At 38.4% G+C, this 22582-nt stretch overlaps 1 protein-coding gene across 1 annotated transcript in view; it reads left to right on the top strand.

Annotated features, from left to right (window-relative positions):
• The window catches only part of VWC2L (von Willebrand factor C domain containing 2 like), a gene marked incomplete at its 3' end in the record, with an annotated part of 143799 nt that overhangs the window by 15844 nt on the left and 105373 nt on the right, over positions 1-22582 (top strand). Inside the window, exon 2 of the mRNA XM_081095685.1 lies at positions 10617-10746. Coding sequence (XP_080951811.1) covers positions 10617-10746 — 130 coding nt within the window. The remainder of the gene's footprint in view (positions 1-10616; positions 10747-22582) is intronic.

The raw sequence follows: 22582 nt of genomic DNA on the forward strand, positions 1-22582 counted from the left end.
TTCACAATGAAACTAGAAAGGACTTCAATCAAGACTCAAAAAATGTGATCTCAAGTTACCCTGTTTAAAAAAAAATCTCTTTTTGTCACAAATCTGATTAATGATTGAAGTTTTATCTTTGTAAATAAGAATCTAATTAACTATATAAAAATGTTGTCCAATGTCATTCTCAGTCTAACCATGATCTGAGTGTAAATTTTAGAGATGAAACCCAGATTATTTTCAAAACTCAAAACAATATATATTCTTTACAAATTCAATATTTCAAATCATTAAAAATGAAAATGTGTATGCCATCATTTAAGAAAAATAATGTATGTCTGATTAATACGGAACTTCCTTGATAATATACAAAGGGAAATAAAGAAAAGAAACACTGGTCAAGTTGAAAGCTATGATGACGACAGTATATTTTTTTTACAAGTTCACATAGTTTAAAAGTTCCTTTTTGTTTCATAAAAATCAAGTGAGAAAATTAGAGCCCTATTGCTATTAGGTTATTATTACTTTCATCTTACAAATGAGAAAACCCAGGTTCAAGTGTTTTAAGTGATCTGGCCAAGGTAAAACAATAGTATTTAGTGGCAGGACTTGAGTTCCAAATGTGCTTATTCCATACAACCAAATCCTACTGGGCAATAAAACTAGCAAATGTATACATAGTTTCAAAATTATGACTGCATCTGCTGTACCTTGCATAAGAGTGCACACTAAAGTTGAAAGGTTTATCAAGCAACTCCTCAGTCAAGATTTTTTATACTTTCATCTTATTGCCCATAAGCCATCTCAATGTATTTTTGTTGAATGAGGTAAGCTGTGAGTTAAGTAAGTATCAAATAATGAAGTCTAAAATTTAGTAGAAATTGCTGTTGGGATTTAAAGTTGAAAATTAATATATTTTAATATTAGCAGTTATAAAGCACTTTACTTTATTAATTTTTAATTACTCCCTCTTTGTAACATGTAAGAGAACGTTACCAGCAAACGGAAAATGAAGAAAAAAATTTCAACTATTAGAAAATTTTTGTCCAGAGAAATACCGAGGGTGGCAAAGAGAGGTTTCTTAGGTAATAATCTGATTGGCACTCCCAATACAAATGGATTTGGTTGTACGAGGCCTATGACTCCTCTCTCCTAGATGACCAGAGGGCCTCAATCCAATGTCACCATGTAAGGCCAGCAGGCTGAGTTATGCCCTCTCACTTTTCCATCATCACCTCCTTTTAATGTCTCCCATAGAATGGGACTGGCATATTAGCCTCTCACATAATTCCTTCAGGTTGTAGAATTCTAATGGTGATGTATTCTCCCCCACCCACACATGAGCCTTGTTTCATGATATTATAGATTACTAGCTTTTTAAGTAATCTCAATAATCTGTCCTTTTCAGTGTCAAAAAGTAAAATTTTGAAGTTATAATGTTACTCATTTTTTCCCTTCTGCATAAATGGGTGATTGGAGGAGCATCCCTGGCATGGAGACATACAGGCTCTACTGAAAATAGTTGGTTCATTGTCAAGGACCTTCCTTGTGCCAAAGTCAACTGTCAATCCAGCTTATCAGTGAAGGACTAGAGGCTGCTGCTTTTCTCAGCTATTTCACAAGTATAGGTGTGATGCTTTATATAATTCTTTATCTTGAATCCTTTAGCTTTTGTCTATTCCACTGGGTTCCCTTAAGATCTTAAAGGCTGAAAGAACACCACCCCCCTTTTAAACACAAACTGATATTTCCTTGATAAGTGTGCTTGCCTACCTAAAAAAATAAATCTGTGATTGTAACTAAAGAAAGATAGTTTTGCTTACATTCTCCTTATCTGTATTTTCTTTCCGTATGTTATTATTCATACTTCAGAAAAAGCTGCATTTTATTGTCATAAAACTCCTTGAAAACATTCAGAAAAAAAATTGGTTCAATAGATGACCAGTTTATCAGAATAGTCAGTATGTAATTATAGGATTGCCTGCCCAAAGTCTATTTAAATACATATTTTAAGGAAAAATAACTTTAAGGGGAAAAAAGCCATTGATATAATGTCACTGTTGTGTTCCAACTATAATGAAGAATTTTCAAGAATGAAGGGACTTTCTTTGTACTTCATAATGAATAATTTTTTATTGGGCATTTTATCAACTGTTTTGCAATATTCTTGAGTTTTACATTAGCTTGGAGTAATTGCAACTGAAAATATAAAGATTTACTCCAATAATCCTTAAACATTAAACTTATTTTTATAGATATCTAGATTATCACTATTGTCGTTTAGATTGTCATTTATTGAGAGCAAGCTAGATATGTAGTTCATCTTGGTTTACCTTATATACATATATCCTATATTTAATAAATATGCCAAATAAATAATTTTTAAATTTCTATTTTATATTTCTGAATTTTTGTTTATTACCTACCTGGTTTACCATATCTACATAGGCTAAGCTGTGTGCATTTTTTACAATCACTTGGCTAAAATGTTTGCATTTTTAACAAACATGAAGTGGTTTTTAACAGACTTGTAGAAATAATGTTCCAGAATATATTTTCAAAATACCAACTCCTCAGAAAAAGCCAGAACAGTTACTGTTTAACTTGTTATTCAAATGATAACAAGCATATACATTTGCTGACCAGCTGTGATGGTTATAAAAAAATATATATGCATCTGATTTTTCATTTGCTTCAACAGTAGTAAAATTCTTAAAGAAGTCCCAGCTCTGTGTTCATAATTTGATAAGACTTGTGACCTCTGTATTTCAAATATCCTCCAATCAATAGGGCAGATCACTGAAGAGGTCACAACGATCCCATTAGCACAGGACACTGAGGAGCATTTTACTCAGTAATGAGATGGGTCTTCTTTCACATGATGGTAAAATTTGGTTGAAACCCATTAGATCCATTGACTATTTGGGGACACCAGCCGCATGCAAATTACTGGCTACAAGAGTGGCAGTGGGTGCGAAAAACCCTTGTACTTTGTAATTTAATGTATATTTTAATGAAGTGAACAATGAGATTCCTGACAGGCATCAGCAACTTTGAAAAGGCATCTTCCAAATTTCTCATACAGCTTTAAAGTAATGAGATTTGTTTCATAAAGTGATGAAATTTATGCCATAAATTATCTCTAAAAGATGAGTGCCTCTTAAAGCAGTATCTTTTCCTTGGTAGAGATCAGGTTTTAAATAGTTGTTTAATGGGAAGTTTTTGCAGAAGCAATCAAAGCTATCTTCTTTTTGATAATTTTTTACAATTATCAAAGACATAGAGTACATGGTGTCCAAAGTCTAGTATCACGTGTGCCAAAGCACACATGATACCATTAGGATGCTGCAACATGGCACTTAGAATATATCCTGTCCCTTCCGGCTTCAACAATATGCACAATGGGCTTCCTGGAAAGCAAGTTCTGTTTCTCAGAACATTCAGAATGAGTTTTGTTAGACTTTGTATGCTAACCTGCCCTTTAGGAGAATGGACATGTTTAAAATTTGGGCTTTTTTATAAAATATATTTTATAATAATACACTAAAATAATTTTGTTCAATAAGCAACCATTAAACTTGACACACATTATAAAAGGAGATGAGTTTTTCAGTCTCTCTAGCAGTTCCTCCACACATATTCTGGTCCTATATTTAGTTATCATGGTGTTTTTCTAGTGCAGTAAAAGTCTGCAATCATCTGCTAGATAGTCCAGTCAATGGGGTGATTGAAGATTTACTTACCTTGTGATCCACACAATAGATATTATGAATTTCAAATTCCCTTTAGAGAGTGAGTTTATGTTCATTGCCGTAATATTGAAACTCAAATAGTTATTTCCTAACTCATAGTCAGAAATCTTTCCCCCTAAAGTGCCCTTGAACACAGATGGAGCTGCCCAGAGGTATGGCTGAACAAATAAGAAAATATAAATAATGCATAAATGACTGTGCATATGTTAACAGCTATTTATTGAGTATTTACCATATGCTAAGATGCCTTCCTGGCGTTGAGAATATAGCAATGAACAACATACTACCATATGAGAAGTGTATAATCTATAGGGAAGGCAGATAAGAATGAAGTATAAACAAATTCATAAGGTGATTTCATGAACTGATTAGTGCCCTGGATGGACAGCATGATGGAAGGAGATGATGGAGGGACAGTCAGGGCCAACTGCCCTGGAGAGAGAGAGGGCATTTGAATTGACATCTAAATGATGAGACTTCAGGAAAATAATTTTGTTGCTTTTCTTTTTCTGAGTGACTTTTCACAATCATTCTTTATCTAGAGACTTCTAATAATTTTAATGTATTTCTGACATGATGAATTCTTTTAGTTCACAACCACCCTCCTCCACCATCACCACCAAACCAAGTCCTATAAAACTTTATCACAACTGCTCGGCCAGTGTGGCTCACTGGTTGAGCATCGGCCTATGAACCAGGAAGTCACGGTTTGATTCCCTGTCAGGCCACATGCCCAGGTTGCAGGCTCTATCCCCCGTGGGGGTTGTGCGGAAGGCAGCCAACCAATGGTCCTCTTGCATCATTGATATTTCTATCTCTCTCTCCCTCTCCCTTCCTCTCTGAAATCAATAAAAATATATTTTTAAAAAACACTTTATCACAACCACCTCTACAACCAGATTATACTTTAATAAGAGAAATAAGCTAAATATTCTTTTAAACAGTCTTATGCTTCCAATTGTATACTTTTTGATTTTTTTTCCAAAAGTTCTCACTAAGTATGTAATGATTATGATGATGATAGTTATAATATTTTATATATTTTTATGTGCTTCACAGTAGCTGTGAAGTTGGTAATGCTGTTATTCCCATTTTGTAGATTAAGAAACTAAGGCACATCGAGGTTATATAATTTTCCAAAGATTCCAGCTAGTAAGTAAAGCATTTAAGACTAGAATTCAAGTAACATGGTTATAAGGAACTTGCTTTTAACCATGCTACAATACCCCCCAAACAAAGCCAACTAAGTGAAATATTATTTTCTATTTTTTTTCTAATTTAGAGTTCTTCAACTTGTATGAACATTGTCATCTTAAACTTCACCAAATTAAAATAGAAAACTGAATACTACTATGATCCTTGTCACTCTAAGGTTTGAATTCATATAAAAAATCTTATAGGCTGTTACCATATTCTCCTGGCACTCTATGAACAATGCCAATAGCAGTCACCACAAAATAATGATGCCATGAGGTACTGATGTATGGACCAAACATCCAGGCTTTCCATAGGTATGGATACAAAATAAATGTACATTTTTTATAAACATTAGGAGAACTCTGTGTAACAAGTCTATAATAGCATATTCTAATAGTCTGGTGTTAGCTTCCAAATTCTCACAAAGAATATATTTGACAATTTTTCAGGAGTTACCAATTATTCCAGTCATTAAGTTACTGGTTCTCATTATATGTTTTCCACTTTAAAGCATCATGGAGCAATCTACTGTTTCCAAAATTCTGGTACATCTCCAATTCTCCAAGAATCCTCAAAAATCACAGACAGGGACAATGGATTTCAGCATCAAGATCTTGAGAAGTTAACCACTTTGAAAACAATGTATATCGCCATGTTTCCATTCTAATACCAAGAAGGAACATTGGCATTCTAGTCACCTAAGCCAATATTTAAGAGTCTCCTTTTACTCTATTAATTATAAATATACTAGGGATCCGGTGCATGAAATTTGTGCACTGGGTGTGTGTGTGGGGGGGTGTCCCTCAGCCCAGCCTGCCCCCTCTCACATACTGGGAGCCCTCGGGCGTTGACCCCCATCACCCTCCAATCGCAGGATTGGCCCCTTACCCAGGCCTGACGCCTCTGACAGAGGCGTCAGGCCTGGGTAGGGGACCCTCATTTCCCCCCATCACTGGTTCTGCCCCCAGCCCAGGCCTGATGCCTCTAGACCAGGCATCAGGCCTGGGCAGGGGACCCCCAGATCCCTCCAATTGCCTGATCGGCCCCTTGCCCAGGCCTGATGCCTCAGCCAGAGGTGTCAGGCTTGGACAGGGGACCCCCATCTGCCCCTAATCACTGGCTCTGGCCCCCCGCCCAGGCCTGAGGCCTCTGGCCCAGGAATCATGCCTGGGCAGGGGACCCCCATCTCCCTCTGATCGCTTGCTCCACCCCCTGCCCAAGCCTGACGCCTCTGACCCAGGCTTCAGGCCTGGGCAAGGGGACCATCATATCCCCCCAATCCCTGGCTCCGCCCCCCACCCAGGCCTGATGCCTTGGCCAGAGGAGTTGACCCTCATCACCCTCCGATCACCAATCACCGGATTGGCCCCTTGACCAGGCCTGAGGCCTCCGGCAGAGGTGTCAGGCCTGAGCAGGGGATCCTCAGCTCCCCGTGGTTGCAGGCTCCGCCCCTGCCCAGGCCTAACGCCTCTGGCCTAGGCATCTGGCCCGGGCAGCGGGGACCTGCAGTGGCAGCAGGGGGCGCCGTGATCACGTGGGCTCCGCCCCTGCCCCTGCAGGATGCCTCTGGCTGAGGCGTCCAGCCCGGGCAGTGGGGACCCGCAGCTGCAGTGGCCCCGCAATCGTGGGCTTCGCTTTAGGCCCAGGAAAGGGACCCCTAGCTCCTGGGACTGCCAGCTTCGACCTTGCCCAGCTCCCATAGCTGGCTCCACCCCTACTCCCTGCTATCACTGGCCAAGGTGGAAAAGGCACCTGATTCTCTGATCATGGCTGGGTGGCAGGGCAAAGGTGGCCCCAGGGCCGCCTTTGCCCTGCCCCCCAGCTCTTAGCTCCCCCCTGGGTTTCCGATCACTGTCAGTGGCAGGGGGCTTCTTCCTGCTTTCCCTTTCGCCTCCCTGCATTGTGCCTACATATGCAAATTAACTGCCATCTTGTTGGCAGTTAACTGCCAATCTTAGTTGGCAGTTAATTTGCATATAGCCCTGATTAGCCAATGAAAAGGGTAGCGCCATATGCCAATAACCATTTTTCTCTTTTATTAGTGTAGATATCAGAAAAGCCATTTGAAATTTGGGGGCACTGGGGCAACGTTTGGATTTGCCATGCACATGTATTCAGTGATAGCAGGAACTATAGTTAAAATGCTAGGTTTCCACTTAAAAAGGGTCCCATATTTGATATTCAAAACACTAAGCTGGAGGTATAGGGATTCATAACAGTCATATACTCAGATCATCGAATATATTCAGTAACAAATTAATTTGACCTTGAAACCTAATTTCAATTAAGATTTCTGTAAAGGCGCATAAGGTATATATAGTGAATGTTACTTTATGTTCCAAACCTTTCGTAGAAGTAAAATATTCCTTGACATTTCTAGGAATAGATTTTCCTGGTATAAAATTTTAGGATGGTGTCATTTAATCATCTTCCCAAATCTCTGGCTGTTAAAGCCATGTAGCAGACATAATTCACATGTTTCTCTGCAAAAAGCTAGTAGGAGTAATTTTCCCCAAGTACTTATTTCAGTGTCCTCTGTTCCACTAAGGATAACTTTATTGTTTAATCTTTGGTTTTACCGGGATGTTTTCAGATTTAATCTATAGTTTTCATATTGAAGAGTCTGATAGAGGGAAATCTGTACCCAGCTCAGTGCTTAAGATGTAAAGATTTATTCAAAGCACCAAACCTCTCACAGTTGTATGCTCTTCGGTAAGAAGGATTTTTAAAGTCTGAAATTATTGTCCAAGTAACTCACTGCTCACTCCTAGGAAACTTCTCAATGTTTAAGCAATGTTTTTTCAGGGCAGTGAAGGAAGTCACACTGGGCCAGGAAAGAGGGTGTCTGAACTGGAGAGCATGTGAAAGAGGATGGCAACAGGCAGAGGGGCTGCGGAGGGAGGCCAATGGGTTAAACTTGATGGACGGTTAAGAGGGGAAGGAGAGGGGCCCAAGAGGCTTAAAAAGAGAAGAAATAAGACTGAAACAGACATTATTTGAAAACAAAAGACTGAATAAAAAGAAAAGCGGAAATAACTTGTTTCAGACAAGAGATTCTGGGCCAGGAAGAGACAAATGAATGTGGTATATGGATAAAGCCAGTTTCAGGAAAATGTAGTATCTGCCAATAGCTAGGGTGACATTTTTATTTTTCTAATTTATGTTTCTTATTACTCAAAATCCCTTAAAAAACAGGCATTAAAAGGAAGGAAGGAAGGAAGGAAGGAAGGAAGGAAGGAAGGAAGGAAGGAAGGAAGGAAGGAAAGGAGGAAGGAAGGAAGAAAAGCAGGCATACATTAGCCAGGAAGCCTTATGGCCTTAGCTCTTATACAGAATGTTTCTCAGGATTCCAGTCTACACACATCCAGCCTCCACCAATGTCAGGCAGACGCCCCAGGGCCTTTGCAGGACCAGTATCTGTCAGTGCTTTACCCAAATACCAGGGTAGCTACCAGCCTCCAAGGCTTGAAAATGCCAAGCTCCAGGAACGTGAGCCACGTGGCAACCTAACCTCAGCCTACTACAACTTTCTACTAACTCACATCTGCGGCTCCATAATAATCTCTTTCTGCACTTACCACCCTAGTTAGTGAAATCTCCTTCTTAGCAGGAAATATCTACACTGTATAAATCAATTATTTAGTTGCTAATGGTTATTCCTGAGGATCTGGATGCATGAAGAATGTACAAATCACCGAAAAATAAACTCCTCAGAGGGGAGTGCACAGAATAGCATTCTTGCTCTTGTTTGAATTAGGATAGTAACCTTCATCAGTCTTCATTGGGAATCTAGTCGTCCAACAGATCTTTCTCAAAGATCACAGTTACTTTGAGGGAAACGTTTTGCATGGGCACATGTAGGGGGTCTTTGAGGTTTTTAATGCCAGAATCAGTCCATTGGAATCACACAGATCAGCCCCTCCTTCAGCAAGAAGAAGGGATCACAGCTGAGGAAGGACAGGGTATGGAAGCGATGATACCGGTGGCTCCTTTTTCTCTCATATTAGCAAGAAATGCAGGCCAAGTCCTTCTGTGCTTTAAGAAGGCTGTGCACAGCCACTACTTTGCAGTTAATCAAGGAAAGGGAGCCACCTGACAATTTTGCGTGGGAAGGTAAGATATCATAACGGAACAGTATAGCAGCAAGACTGTCCATCTCTCTCACTGTTTCCTCATTAAACATTCCCTCCATCAGATAGTGTGCTGTGGTTTCAAAGCTTTTCCTTCATGTACTGAGATTATTCAGTGGAGAAACTTCAGGAATATCCCAGTTTTAGGGACAATCCAGTAAATTCTCCTGAAATGCCTAACAACTCACCACCTGGTAAAGCCCTTAACTCTGCCCTTTAACAAACTTATCACCATGTTAAGAAATAGCAATGTTTTCCCACAGATTCTGTGTATACTTCTCTTGTTCCTACTAAGTTTGAAATTAAAATAATTCTTCAAGCAGAAAGCAAATATAAATTTACTTTTAAAATAATTAGTTGAAAGATTTCCACCCCCACCCTCATCCCCCCAGGCTACCTGAGTCCAGGAGCACTGATATTACCCAAATTTTCAAGTTCCAGAAGAAATAAGAGCAGACAATGGCATGGGCACTAGCCACTGAGACAAAGGCAGAGGGCTTTAACTAACACAGTCTGGAAGGGAGAGACTGGGGCCTAGAGATGGAGGCAGAATTATCTGGTAACGAATGGCTTGATTTGAGATACATAGACCTGCATAACTTCTAAGACCTCCAAGTTGTCATCCCAGAATTCGGAACTTCTGTTTCATGAGAAAGGAGAGCTAGAACCTGTAAAGAATATGAAAGTCATAGAGGGGCCACTGCTTAAGATTATCTGTGGCATAAGCAGTTTCTAAAAGGCAACAAAACCCCAAACTCACTCTCGATCGGTAAGTACTTTAAAGACAAAAAAAGCTTTCTGATTTAGTTTTCTTTTTCAATTACAATTTACAATCAATTTATTTTCCCCCTACATGAATCATTTTTCAGCTCTATTTTTAGAGTCCTTGAGTCTTACAAAGTGGCTTTATAAGTCAAGAGTGGCTTTTTTAAGCCAATGGATTTTAGTTCATTCATAAAAGTAAGCAGGCAAGATGCGAGGTATTCACTAAATCTTCCAAGAGGCAGTACCTGGATGTTTGCATCCCAAATGCAATCTCCTCTAAAATTCACATGGGGAAAAAAAAGTTATTTAGTGTCTAGGTTAGCTGGGAACAAAAGAGTTCATAAAAAGGGTAAGAATGTCCATTTACTGTGTTCTTGTTTCTCGGTAATTTTTTTTTTAGGAAGAAAAATGATGAATGGCAAAAACTTACTTCACATGTCCCAGTCTCATTCCTCTTTATGAGAGGAAGGCAGAGCAATCAGCACATCTGGAAACAAAGCCAGGAGGTGACATATTAGTTGTCCAAAATGGTCTTTGGGAAGTAGGAGCACAGGCAGGAAAGTCATACATGAATGCCCAGTTGCTCCTGGCAACCTAAGATGCACATGACAACCTACCGTGGCTTGGATGTCTAGGTTGCCTTCCATTGGGGAAGAATGATCATACACATGGTAATGGAGTTAATACAGTAAAGCCAATATAAACACTAATGTTTTGTCTGCTGACAGCATATGAATGTGCAAGCATTAAGTTATAGGAGAAAAGGGGCTAATTTTAGATTTGTTCCTAGCCCTCTCCATGTGAATGGTGTCGCTGTGAGCCCAGCAATGAAGTTCACTGTGTTGTAGCAGACTGCGCAGTTCCTGAGTGTGTCAACCCAGTCTATGAACCAGAGCAATGTTGTCCTGTCTGCAAAAATGGTAAGACCGTACTGCATTAGCTTCCAAAGAGGGGTTAGTGCCAAATACAAATATTGCACCTCTGCACACCATTCAATGCAAGAGCCCTCTCAGGTCGGCCTGTGGCTTTTCAACATGGGCCTGGCCAATTTATATTTTTATCCCACCCTAAAGTGAAAATAAACCAGCAACGGGTGAATCATGAAGCATTCAACTGGGGGAACTAAAGCTTTTATACGCCAACTTTGTTGTGATGCCTACTATTTATTGTTGATTGATAAGGAGGATATTGGAAAGGATAAGAATCATCTTTCCGTAGTGACTGAATTTCTCTCTCGTGGAGGCTATGAAGCGGTTTACCTAGTTCATAGTGCATAACCCAGAGTAGAGAGGATAAATGCCAGGTATTTTGCTTTTGGTATAGATAAGACTTTAGGTTTAGCATTATCAAATAAATACAGAATTCAATTATTAATGCACCTAAGTTGAAGTAAGAAAACACTAGAAACTCTAGGGCTTTTATTCTAGGATTTTATTACCATGGAATCTTGCTCTCATAGTAATTGTTATAGAGGGGAACTTGGTTTATAAGATCTTTTTGGCCCCCATGCAATGGAAAGGTAGAAATTACTACAGCATTATCCAAAATCAAGGTGATGCTGCAGAGAAGAAAATGTCAGGCCATGAACCCGGAACAGCATGTCAGCTAAGTCAATATCATGCTCTTCTTACTGGTCACGTACTACCCAATAATAAACCTTTGCTGGGTAGCACTCCACCAATGTCCCCTCTTGGCATTAATATCTACTTGAAAAAGTGGTTCTAGCTCTTAATTAAGGTGAGGTCACTCTAACGTTGAATCCCCGTGCCCTCTCTTGAGTTAGCAGGGCTCATCATCCTCCATTACACATTTTTGGGGACCTGAATTTGGCATGATGTTAGTTCACATACTGATGTTTTACTTCGCAGAATTATAATTATTAAAGAGGAGTATCAGGTTATTTAGTTAAAGAAAACTCAAAAGCAGCCTGATGGATTTTGTAGTAATTTTATGTTTTAGTATCTTTGCAAAGGGCTTACAAAGAATCCTATGACATTTTATCAGGCCCAGTTTTCACTCTTTCTGATCACCTAAAGCCAATGAGTTGAATATTAAACTGCTCACCTGGCTTCTCTTTTTCTCCTTTTCCCTATCATCCAGCTGACCTGTGTCATAGTAACCATCTCTTCGAAGTAGAATGTGGAAAGAAATATTCCTCTGGCATTCTAATCTATCTAATATAGACGAAGATGTAAAACTTAAGACTTTATATTTTTAAAGGGATTTTGAAGAAACTGGGAAAGGTACAGGGAGAACCATACAATGATTTAATGGTTGAAAAATAGGACCTATGAGGACAGACTGAAGGAGTTAGCATAATTTTTCCTGGAGAAGAGAAGACTCAAGGGAAAGCTAACTGTCATAAAGTATATGAATGGTTAGTGTAAAGTGGAAGGGGACCTGTTATTTTTCATTTTCTCCAAGGACAGAAGGAAGAAAAAAATCAGCTACCTAATCAATCTTTAAAATTAGGATTGACAAGTCTTTGACTGAACATATTTTTTTTTCTCTCTGGAAGCAACTGTCTACATAGGTCCTTGAGGACCCTCTCTTCCCTAAGTGGCCTGGTTGGCTTTGTTTTTACATTTAGGGTAAATGAAATTATGCTTACAGTTAAAATCTCTTGACTGGACATACTTAGAATACACTCAGAATTAAACCATACAAGACCATGCATTTAAAATAGAGTTTTTACACATGCATCTGCCACATCTATCCCTGCTAGCCCACACCAAAGCCTATAATATATACAGGGGTAATTTCCATGTCAAATGTTAAATCAGCCACTACAAACTAGTCATATGTAATCTGTCGCCAAGATTATCCTATTTCAATCTATTACTTGCCAGAGTGTGAATTTGTCTTGAAATGAAACCCTCTTTGTACAAAAACAATGAATGAACTTGAATTGTTCTATTAGTTCAATTTGTAATCCATTAGTATTCCTAAAGAGCATATGTTGACAGAACAAGAAATATTAGTAAAGTTTTCCAAATTTTAGTTCATGAAACACTACAAAACAACCACTTCTGTTTTCTCTTACCATTTCCAAGTAAATGTTTTTTATTTTTTAAATAAAGGAAATGAGCCTAAATTAGAGTTAACAGAAATACTAACTCTTGTTGTACTATAACATTATGACATCTTTTTATAATTATTAAATTCCAGTAATTAGTCACTTGTGCCCAAAAGTACAGTATAATCATTGCTAAGAGGAGCATACTAAGGACCACTAGAGAATGCCTATGACCACCAGTGTTACCAGTATTTTATTGAGACAACAGACTAAGCCTAGTCTTGCTTGCCTTCATTGGAGGCCTAGCCCAGAAAACAGAAACAGGTCACCCATGTAAAGAAAAGGTGAAGGGAAATATATATTTACTATGACAAAATAGATCTAGAATTGTTGCCTAAATTTCCAATACATGATAATACTGTCTCATTCTATATGACAAGACTATTTTGTTCATTATAATGTAAGCTCTTTTTAAAGTATACTACCATTTCCTTATATGTAAAAAACAAGATAAAAATCAACCCTGTGGAAAAATGTAGAGGCACTAGATCTTAATTTGTAAATAATCCTATCATATTTTATACATTTTAAAATTCTTCATAAATATTGAAAATTTTCAGTGTGCATAAATGCTGATTATCTTGGCTGCCAAATACTAGATTTTGCATACCAGATTTTTCTGCTTTCCTGAATTATAATTTGCCAAGAGCAAGAGGCATTAAAGATATAAAATGAAAGTTTAAAGCAATAGAATCTACCACACCTAATATTAAAACTCAATATTCAGCTAATATAAAAATATTTTTTCTCAGATTATTTAAGAACAAACAAAGCAAAGAAGTACATGGGCATGTATGGTTTTCCAGAAAACAGTAGTTGCCAATGAAAATGTAACAATTACCTTTGGATGCAAGTATTTTTAAAAATATTATAAAGTACTAAGTAATATGTTCCCTAAATAAACAATGATAGCCCATCTTTATTCTCCATAATGTAATTTTATGAATAGATTTAATTACATATACTTGTAAAATTTTTCTCATAGGATGTTTGGGGAAAAAAGGAAAATTTCAACTTATTACCTCAAGCAAGCTTTTCAATGGTTATCAGTGAATATAGCCATGCCATAAAATATAGCATATTATATTGAAGTTAGTTTAGCAACAAATAAAGACTCTCAATTTGGTCAGAATAAAATAGAAACATTAAGGAAACACAAGCCAGGAGGAGCAAGAGGACAGTAATTATTTATTTGGGGAAGATTGGGGGAATTAACATAGGAACGTAGAAATGTATTGTTTTTAAAAGTATCATTAAACATTTGTTTCTCCCTGCTCTACACACCTGCAAGAGCTAGTAATCCAAAAGGCTCCTGAAATGAATAGCATTTCCAGACTGTTCTTCTGTCCCCAAGATAATATTACTTTGACCTATCTTTCAGTCCCAGTCCTTTCCATGTGAATTAGTGAATACTCCTCATGCTTTTTTGTTTGTTTTTATATTATGAAAAAAAAAAATAGATTAGCACAACATCTGCTTGAAGAAAACATTCTACCTTGGAGTATCATATATATATTTCAAATATTTGGTAACTGATCATACATTTGACTCCTAAAAATATATGATCATCGGGGCATCAGAACCACAAACTGCATTTTTTACATTTCATCAGCCAGTATGTCCGCCAGCTCTATGTTTTGGCTGGGATATATATTCAGTCATTATTCATGGTTTTGAAGGAAAAGTCACTTCATGAAAAATTGTAATAGACAGGAAACACCCACAAAATCCTCCACACACACGAAGTGAAGCATTTTCATATCCTTTCTAACTAAGCTAAAGTTGTCATAAGCCCTGTTCAAATATTTAATTCCATATCCCTGACTCTCTTCTAGTTTAGTAGTGAAACAAATAAAGCAGGAAACAGGTTAGCCAAAAGGTCAACCGGAAAGAATATAATAAAGGGAGGGGCAGATAGGAGGGGGGGGGGAACTTTACAAGCATCAGATGCCTTTTAGAGGTTCTTGGGAGAAAAGGTTTGACACACATGTTAGTTAATATCCCTCATATCCGTAGAGCTCCTTGAAATAAGAGGAAAACAGTTCCACAGGGAGGACAGAAAGGAGCGAAGGGCATATAAAGGAAATTCACAGAAGAAAACCAAATGTCTGGTAAATACATGGCAATTCACTTAAATTCACAAGAGCTCAAGGAGTTAGAAATTAAAGAGATTCCAATATTGTAATGATAATATTTGAGATTGATGATGTTGGCAAACATATTAAGGGCTGATAATGTTAGAACAATTGTTAAGGTGGTTTCCACCACAATTTTCATGTGACTTAGGGGAAAGGAGGTAATTCCAGCTCTTGTACTTTGTCCCACATTCATGCCCTAAATTTTCACTGCATTTTAGGAGTGGAAAGGTGAGAGAAAATGTAATAGACCTTCAATGAAGTAATGAAACCTATTTCAGCCTTTAAAAATACCTTACTGACATTTTTTACTGCTGTGTAAAATAAGCAAGCAGTGTATAGTAGATTATACATTATTTTATACATAATAATGTATCCTATCTATAATGCATACCTTTTAAGTAATATATATATGTATATGTATATATATATATATATATATATATATATACATTTTACTGTTAACAAATATATAATTTTAAATAAATATTTAATTTGTACATAGGAAAAGAGCTAAATGGCTATACAATAGAACATCAATAATGATTCAACGGTTACTTATAGGGAGTAGTAATGAGAAGGTAAAGACAAGAGATAATCTCTTTAGAACTTTAAGTCCTTATAAATTGAGTTAATAAAAACAACAGAAAAGTACACAGCTTTCACAAACAAATTACAGATGTTTAAAAGATATGAGACTGTTAAACCTCACTAATAAATTAGATTAATTTTTATTTTTTTAATTGTGCAATTTTAAAAATATTGATTTGAGAGAAAGGAAGGGAGAGAGAGGAACATCAATGTGAGAGAGAAACATCAATCAATTGCCTCTACACACGTCCAGACTAGGGATGGGACCCTCAACCTGGCTATGTGCCCTGACCAGGAATCAAACTGCCACTTCTTGGTGTACAGGATTATGCTCCAACCAACTGAGCTACACAGGCCAAGGCTAATTTTTTTTTAAGCACTTTTTGTTATTTTTGTATGTAACTAGAGCAAGTTCTAGAATAATACACAGCAAATATTTAACAGTGACCAGAAGAGTAGAAGTGAGAATGTAGAAGCAGGAAACTTTGACTTTTTACTTTATGGGCCTTTAAATTAAGTGAATTTTCAAGAAACTATTGTACTTTATAATTTGAAAGGTTATAGAAATCCTTTAAAGAAAAGATAAATATAATGTTACTTAAACTCTTCCAGAGGAGAGACAGAACAAAATTTTCCATTTCTTTTTTTTCCTTGGAGTATAATATTAATACAAACCAAAGATTACACACTAAGAAAAAGGAAGTAGAGGGCAACCTTATTTTTGATTAGTAACGAAGAACTATTAAAATACCAAATCCCCAATCTGAAGCCCTTGGGTTGTGAATTTTACAGAGGAAATGGGGTTTGTATATGGTACAATATATCACATTGCCAGAGGGTATAGTGCAGCATTCTTCAGTCAATAACATTAATATTTCTACAACAAAATATATAATAACTAGAGGCCTGGTGCACAAATTCGTGTATGGGTGGGGTCCACTGGCCTGCCCTGATGAGGGCCATTGGGCCGGGCCAGCAGGGAGAGGGGATGCAGGAGGTTGACTGACCCAAGGCCGGCCAGGAGCACAGTGCAGGAGGAGGCTTTGGTGCCTGTGGCCACAGCGTGAGCCCGAGGAAGCAGTGGCTGTGGCACAGGTGGGTGGTTGCACAGTGTTGGGCACAGGTTAGTAAGGGGCAGTGGTGGCGTGCAGGAGTCACAGTGCACCCCCCTCACATGCCCAGGGAGCCCTCTCCACACCTGCCTCACAGTAATGTCTATCAGGCAGCCTGCAGGGCTGGGTGGAGTTGGGGGTAGGGGCGTGGCTGCCCCTAGTGCGGGTTCTTCCAGGCAGGCTTTTCCTCAGTTCTCACCCTCTTTGTTGTACATTCCTCCCACTTCTTATCAAGGCTTCCCTTGTGGCAGCTGCATTTGTAATTTGGTGCTCTCAAGGTCTGGAGGAACACAGCCAAGAACTGAGCCACTCTCCCCTGGGGCTCCAGGCATCAGGGCAGCTCTTGGGCACCTCAGAATGGGAGAGAGGGGTGGGGGGGGGGGAATTGGGGGCAGGGCTGGCAGGGGAAAGAGGTTACAGGATTTGGGGGGGATGATTGGGCACCGATAAGGTTGGTTGGCCACCATAGTGTGCATCATAGTGATCGGTCACTCTGGTCGTTCTGGTTGTTCTGCCATACAGTCACTGGGCTTTTATATATATAGATTATACTACAGAGACTGAATAAATATGGAATCTTGCATCATCTTAGGCCAGTTTTCTATCCCAACTGAGTTTTGGTATCAAACTTACCAAAATATTGGGCTTTCAGAGATTGTGGTAAAAATATTGTATATTTGTGTTAGCAAACAGAATCTAGCAGTGGGTTAAAATAATTATTTGTTGCCGAAACCGGTTTGGCTCAGTGGATAGAGCGTCGGCCTGCGGACTGAAAGGTCCCGGGTTCGATCCCGGTCAAGGGCATGTACCTGGGTTGCGGGCACATCCCCAGTAGGAGATGTGCAGAAGGCAGCTGGTCGATGTTTCTCTCTCATCGATGTTTCCAACTCTCTGTCTCTCTCCCTTCCTCTCTGTAAAAAATCAATAAAATATATTTAAAAAAAAAAAATAATAATTATTTGTTCTGACCAAGTGGAGTTTACAAAAAATAGTTCAAAATTAGGAACTCTCTTAATATAATTTATTCTATCAATAAATTGAAAAGAAAGATCATATTATTATTTCTATATATTCATAAAGACATTGGACATAAATCGGCAAAAACTATTGACAAAAACTCTTCATCAAATAAGACTAACTGGATAATTTTTACAAGATAAATTATATCTACCTCAGGCCCAAAAGAGAGAATAATGTTTAAGGAAAACACTGAGTGCTTTGTTCATAAAGTCAGGAATAAGACAACGACGTCCACTATTTAAAATTTTAAACAATTAGTAGATATGAACTAGCTAATGTAATTAGAAAAAAGAAAAAGCATCAGAAGAGAAGAACTGGAAAGAAGATAAAACTGTTATATTGACATAGGATATGCTTGTATACTTAAAAATCACTAATCCAGCAATATCACTTCTAGAAATAATTAGTAGGTATCTATATATATAAAAGCCTAAGCGACGGTTACAGCCAGACGACCGGCCAACCAGCTGGTAGCCATGACACACATTGACCACTGGGGGGCAGACACTTAATGAAGGAGCTGCCCCCTGGTGGTCAGTGTGCTCCCATGGCCAATCTCCCGTGGCCGGCCAACCTCTTGTGGTCCCTCCCTCTAGCCAGCTGGATCTGATGGCCCCAATCGGGATTGGGTGAGATGGCCCTGATCAGGAGTCCCCATCCATGCACAAATTAGTGCACTGGGCCTCTAGTATAAAAATGTGTATGTAGAGATTTATTACAGAGTTGTTTATAATAGCAAAAACTTAGAAAACCTAATACTTAAATATTCAACAATGAGGTATTCTTATGAAAAAAACTATAGAATATCTATATGAACTGACTACTAAGAGAACATTACAAATAATAATATTTAAAAAATTAAGAATACCCTGCAAACACACACACACACACACACACACACACATACAAAATACATGTTCAGAGTATTAAAATAAGCTAGTAGGCCAGAAGGATAGACAGATAGATAGATAAATAGATAGATAGACAGATAATCCTATTTTTTGTTTAAAAAGAATATATATTATATGTATAAAAAAGACTGGTAGAAAATACTTAAAAATGTTAATGGTACTTAACTCTCAGCAGTAGGCTAATGGATGACTTTTACTTTCTTCCCTTTGCTAACCCATATTGTCTACATTTCCTACAACAGACATGTATTATCCTTGTAATTTAAAATTATGATTTAAAAGAGAAAATAGAAAAATTCTTTTAAAATATTATGTAAATTTTCTCACTACTATTATAATTTAATTAAATAATCAATGATGTGTTACTTTTCAGAAATTGCACTATAATTCCTTGTTGCAATTTGTGCTCTATAAATTAATTAACCAACTAATAATCCTACCACTTGACTTTCAACTCCTTAACTTGAAATTTCTTATAAAGCATTTGGACAAACCTCATTGCCCATTTTATGCACCTATGAGGACAATTACTAAAATGTTCACTTAAGTCTATCCATTGATATTTTCATGAAGCTATCTCGCAGAATCAGCCTTTTAAGTTTGAATATTGGATGCAAGTATCTCACCTCAATCTGATATTTTCTCACTTCCTCTGGGGTAGATAATTAGTAACAAGTGAAACAAAGACATTGAAAACAAACACACTGAAGATGAAAAATTTTCTGGCAACATATTCATTTTCCACAGAGCCCCTGAAAATAGTTCATGATGAAAGCACATCCTATCAAAGGCAGTTTCAAAATCTGCATTTCATTGACTCCATAACTGAAGGTCAGAATTATCATATTCATATAGAGTAGATGTCAAAACAGAATAATTATAAATAGCTATTTTAATGAGCCACAAACAATAATTTCCTATTGCTTTCATAGAGCTTCCTCCAAAATATGAAAGGAAATATTGATATTTATGTTGTCTTAAACCAACAGGATTCCTTCTTAATTCATCAGCAAATTAGATTTCAAAAGCATTATTGTACAATGTTGACACAATGAAAATTAATACCATATTCATATCCTTCTAATCACATCTCTTTTTCACTTATCAGGACTACCCAGTCCTTCAGAAAATAAAGGAAGGCCAACACATGCAAAAACATGAACTTTTTTTGTTTTCCTCCTCCACATATAGGAAAAGCTTAAGGACTGTATTTTCCCTACAGAAAGCTTTGGAATGTCCAGTCCAGTCCTCCCACAAAGCACACACTTACTCCCATGGGAACAGACATATTCGATAGTTGCACTCACTGCTTCAAGTGCCATGTACTTTATTGTTCAGCTTATCACCCCACAGGGCAATGAGAGACCAGAGGAAGAGTAACAAGCATGCATGTACTCATTATCTTCTTCCTAAACATTCATATGACTTCAAGATAATCTGGCTCAAAACTAGTAACTTGGCAAAGTGTTGACTATGTCTTCCAGAAATTTGATGCATTTCTATTCTTAACTTCACCTTCTCTTGTGAGCCTCTCCGATTATGTTTTAGTATAATATTGCTGACTTTTAGGATTGTATACAGTAATCTCAAATAGAATACCTCTGTGAACCGAGGATGACAGTTAACAGGGCCATTGGTATCAAGAGGAGCTTCCTTGGGAGCTGGACTGGATTCTTGGAATAATTAACTTAGGTGAGGTCTGACTGGCAAGCCGCGGCATTCAGTCTTGCCAAGATTCATGAACTACAAGAAATAATCCCATCTCTTTAAGGGAGGCTGACGTCATTGGCCATGGGAGAGACCAACTGCTTGGTTTCAGAAGTGTGGAATCACCGTCTACTATGACCCCCAACTCGTCCTTGCATGCTCAGGCACCCACATAGCTCTCAGAGGCACCCAAAGGGGTCACTGCTGACATGAAGGCACAGATCAAGTCTCAGAGTCACTGTATCCACACCTCCTTTCTGATGTAGACACATGAGGAAGGTGTCCTCTCTGTACCTCACTTCAGCATCGCCATGGAGATGTACAGGCTTTCCAGAGATAGAGGTGCAGAGCAAGCCCTGTCCCCCCACCCCCCTCCCAACCTTTCATTGCCACCAATTAATGTAAACCTTGTGCAGTCAGACAAAAGCCAAACAGAGTTGCAATGTAAACAGTGTGCCTTGACCTTTGAATCTGAATATCTTCAAAATCATTTGAGCAAGATGAGCCTGGAGGGCCTCGAGGAAGGTATTAGTCCATCTTCCTCACAAGTTTCAGAGGTCTGCAGCCAGAGTCTCTAACAGACTCATCCCCCAGGCACCGATTCCCAGATTCCCTTTCTTACAGGTAAGATGGAACCTCTTGGTCCTCTACCTCCCTTGACCCTGGGAAAAGAAGGACCCAGAGCTCTGGGTATTTCTGAAAAAGTCCTAGCACCTCTTCAGCCAACAGTCATAGCATCACCCTCACTTTTGGACTTGAGATATTTAGGATAATTTTTCCCTACTTGTCTCAGACACCCCACACCCGAGAAGCCTAGGATCTCAGTGCCTGGACTCTGATCCTCATACAGTTCTGGGAGCTATGAGGTAACACTCAAAACTACCACTTTCCACTCTGTTCCCTGTTTTTCATTCTCCATCACACCTACTGTTACATTAATAATATAGATTTTACACATTTAAGTTGCTTGTCTTCCCTCTGCACACAACTATAAATTACATCAGGCAAAGATTTTTGTCTGTTTTTTTCACTATTGTATCCCCACAATCTACAATATGTTGTAGGTATAAATGCACATTTTTAAATGAATGAACAAACACTCATATTGTTCCTTTGGAAGAGCTGTAATTAAATAGGAAATTTGATTCTCTGGGTTATTTTAAGTTCTCTCTTGAAAAGTACTAGCCTTCTATTTCATAGAGAACAGTTGTCAGTCATATAGAGAGCCTAGGGTGCCGCATGCAATGGGAAGGGGGTGCCTATTAGAAGATTTATTTCCTAATTGTAGTTGACCACTAAGATTAGTGGCGCATATGTTGATGGAAGGTATATCGAGGTGACTTAGAAAAAACAGGATGATTGCCGGGTTAACCAAGTCCAGCTTAACCTTTTACTGCTTCATAATCTTGTCACGGACCCAGAAAGCGTCTGTTTCTTAAGAGCTAACTTAACTGCCTAACATAATGTACGGGTCACTTTGGTGCAAAATTAATGTCATACTTTAGTCAGTGTTATCCTTAATGATAAATTTTATCTAAAAATGGGGATTGGACTTTTAAGGAAGCCATGAACATTGACTGAATATGTGCTTTGTCAGGGTTTGGTGAAATCAACTGAACTTACCATGACATGAAACAAATTCAGGAAATGTGACTTGGTGATGAAGCAGAGGGAGAACAACTGAGTGCAGGGCATATGTAATTCTGGAAACCCAGTTGTGCAGCTGGAAAGGAAATCAGAAATATGGCATAAAACAGGGACCAAGGAAACTTGTAACCGATATCCTTTCTGGGGAACTCTCCAGGGATCTCCGTGGCTGAGGAATGAAGCTCTTGGCAATAACACCTCGATGTGTAATGTAGCTCTGAGCTGCTTCAAGTCAATCTATCAGAAATGTTAAACCTCTTTGGAAACATCTTTATGGTTGGATACCCCTCAGCTGAGAAAAGGGAAATGGGAAGTTCCTGCACACATATTAGTACTTATGTTGCTTCCATGAGCTTCATCTGTACAAGGTGATGGCACGGAGCAGCCACAAATGCTCCTGCTTGTCAGGGTAGGGAACAGCCAACCCTGAGTCTTGCGTTCCTCTCGCCATCACTTTTATGGGTTCTGCAGAGAGGTCCATAAACCAAGACGCCTGCCTTCTGGAAGGCTACGCCCACTCAGTTTCCGGCGTCGTTAAGTAACTAAATAGTCAGCAG

The sequence above is a fragment of the Myotis nattereri genome (assembly GCF_964212035.1).
Source record: "Myotis nattereri genome assembly, chromosome: 7".
Taxonomy (NCBI): Eukaryota; Metazoa; Chordata; class Mammalia; order Chiroptera; family Vespertilionidae; genus Myotis; species Myotis nattereri.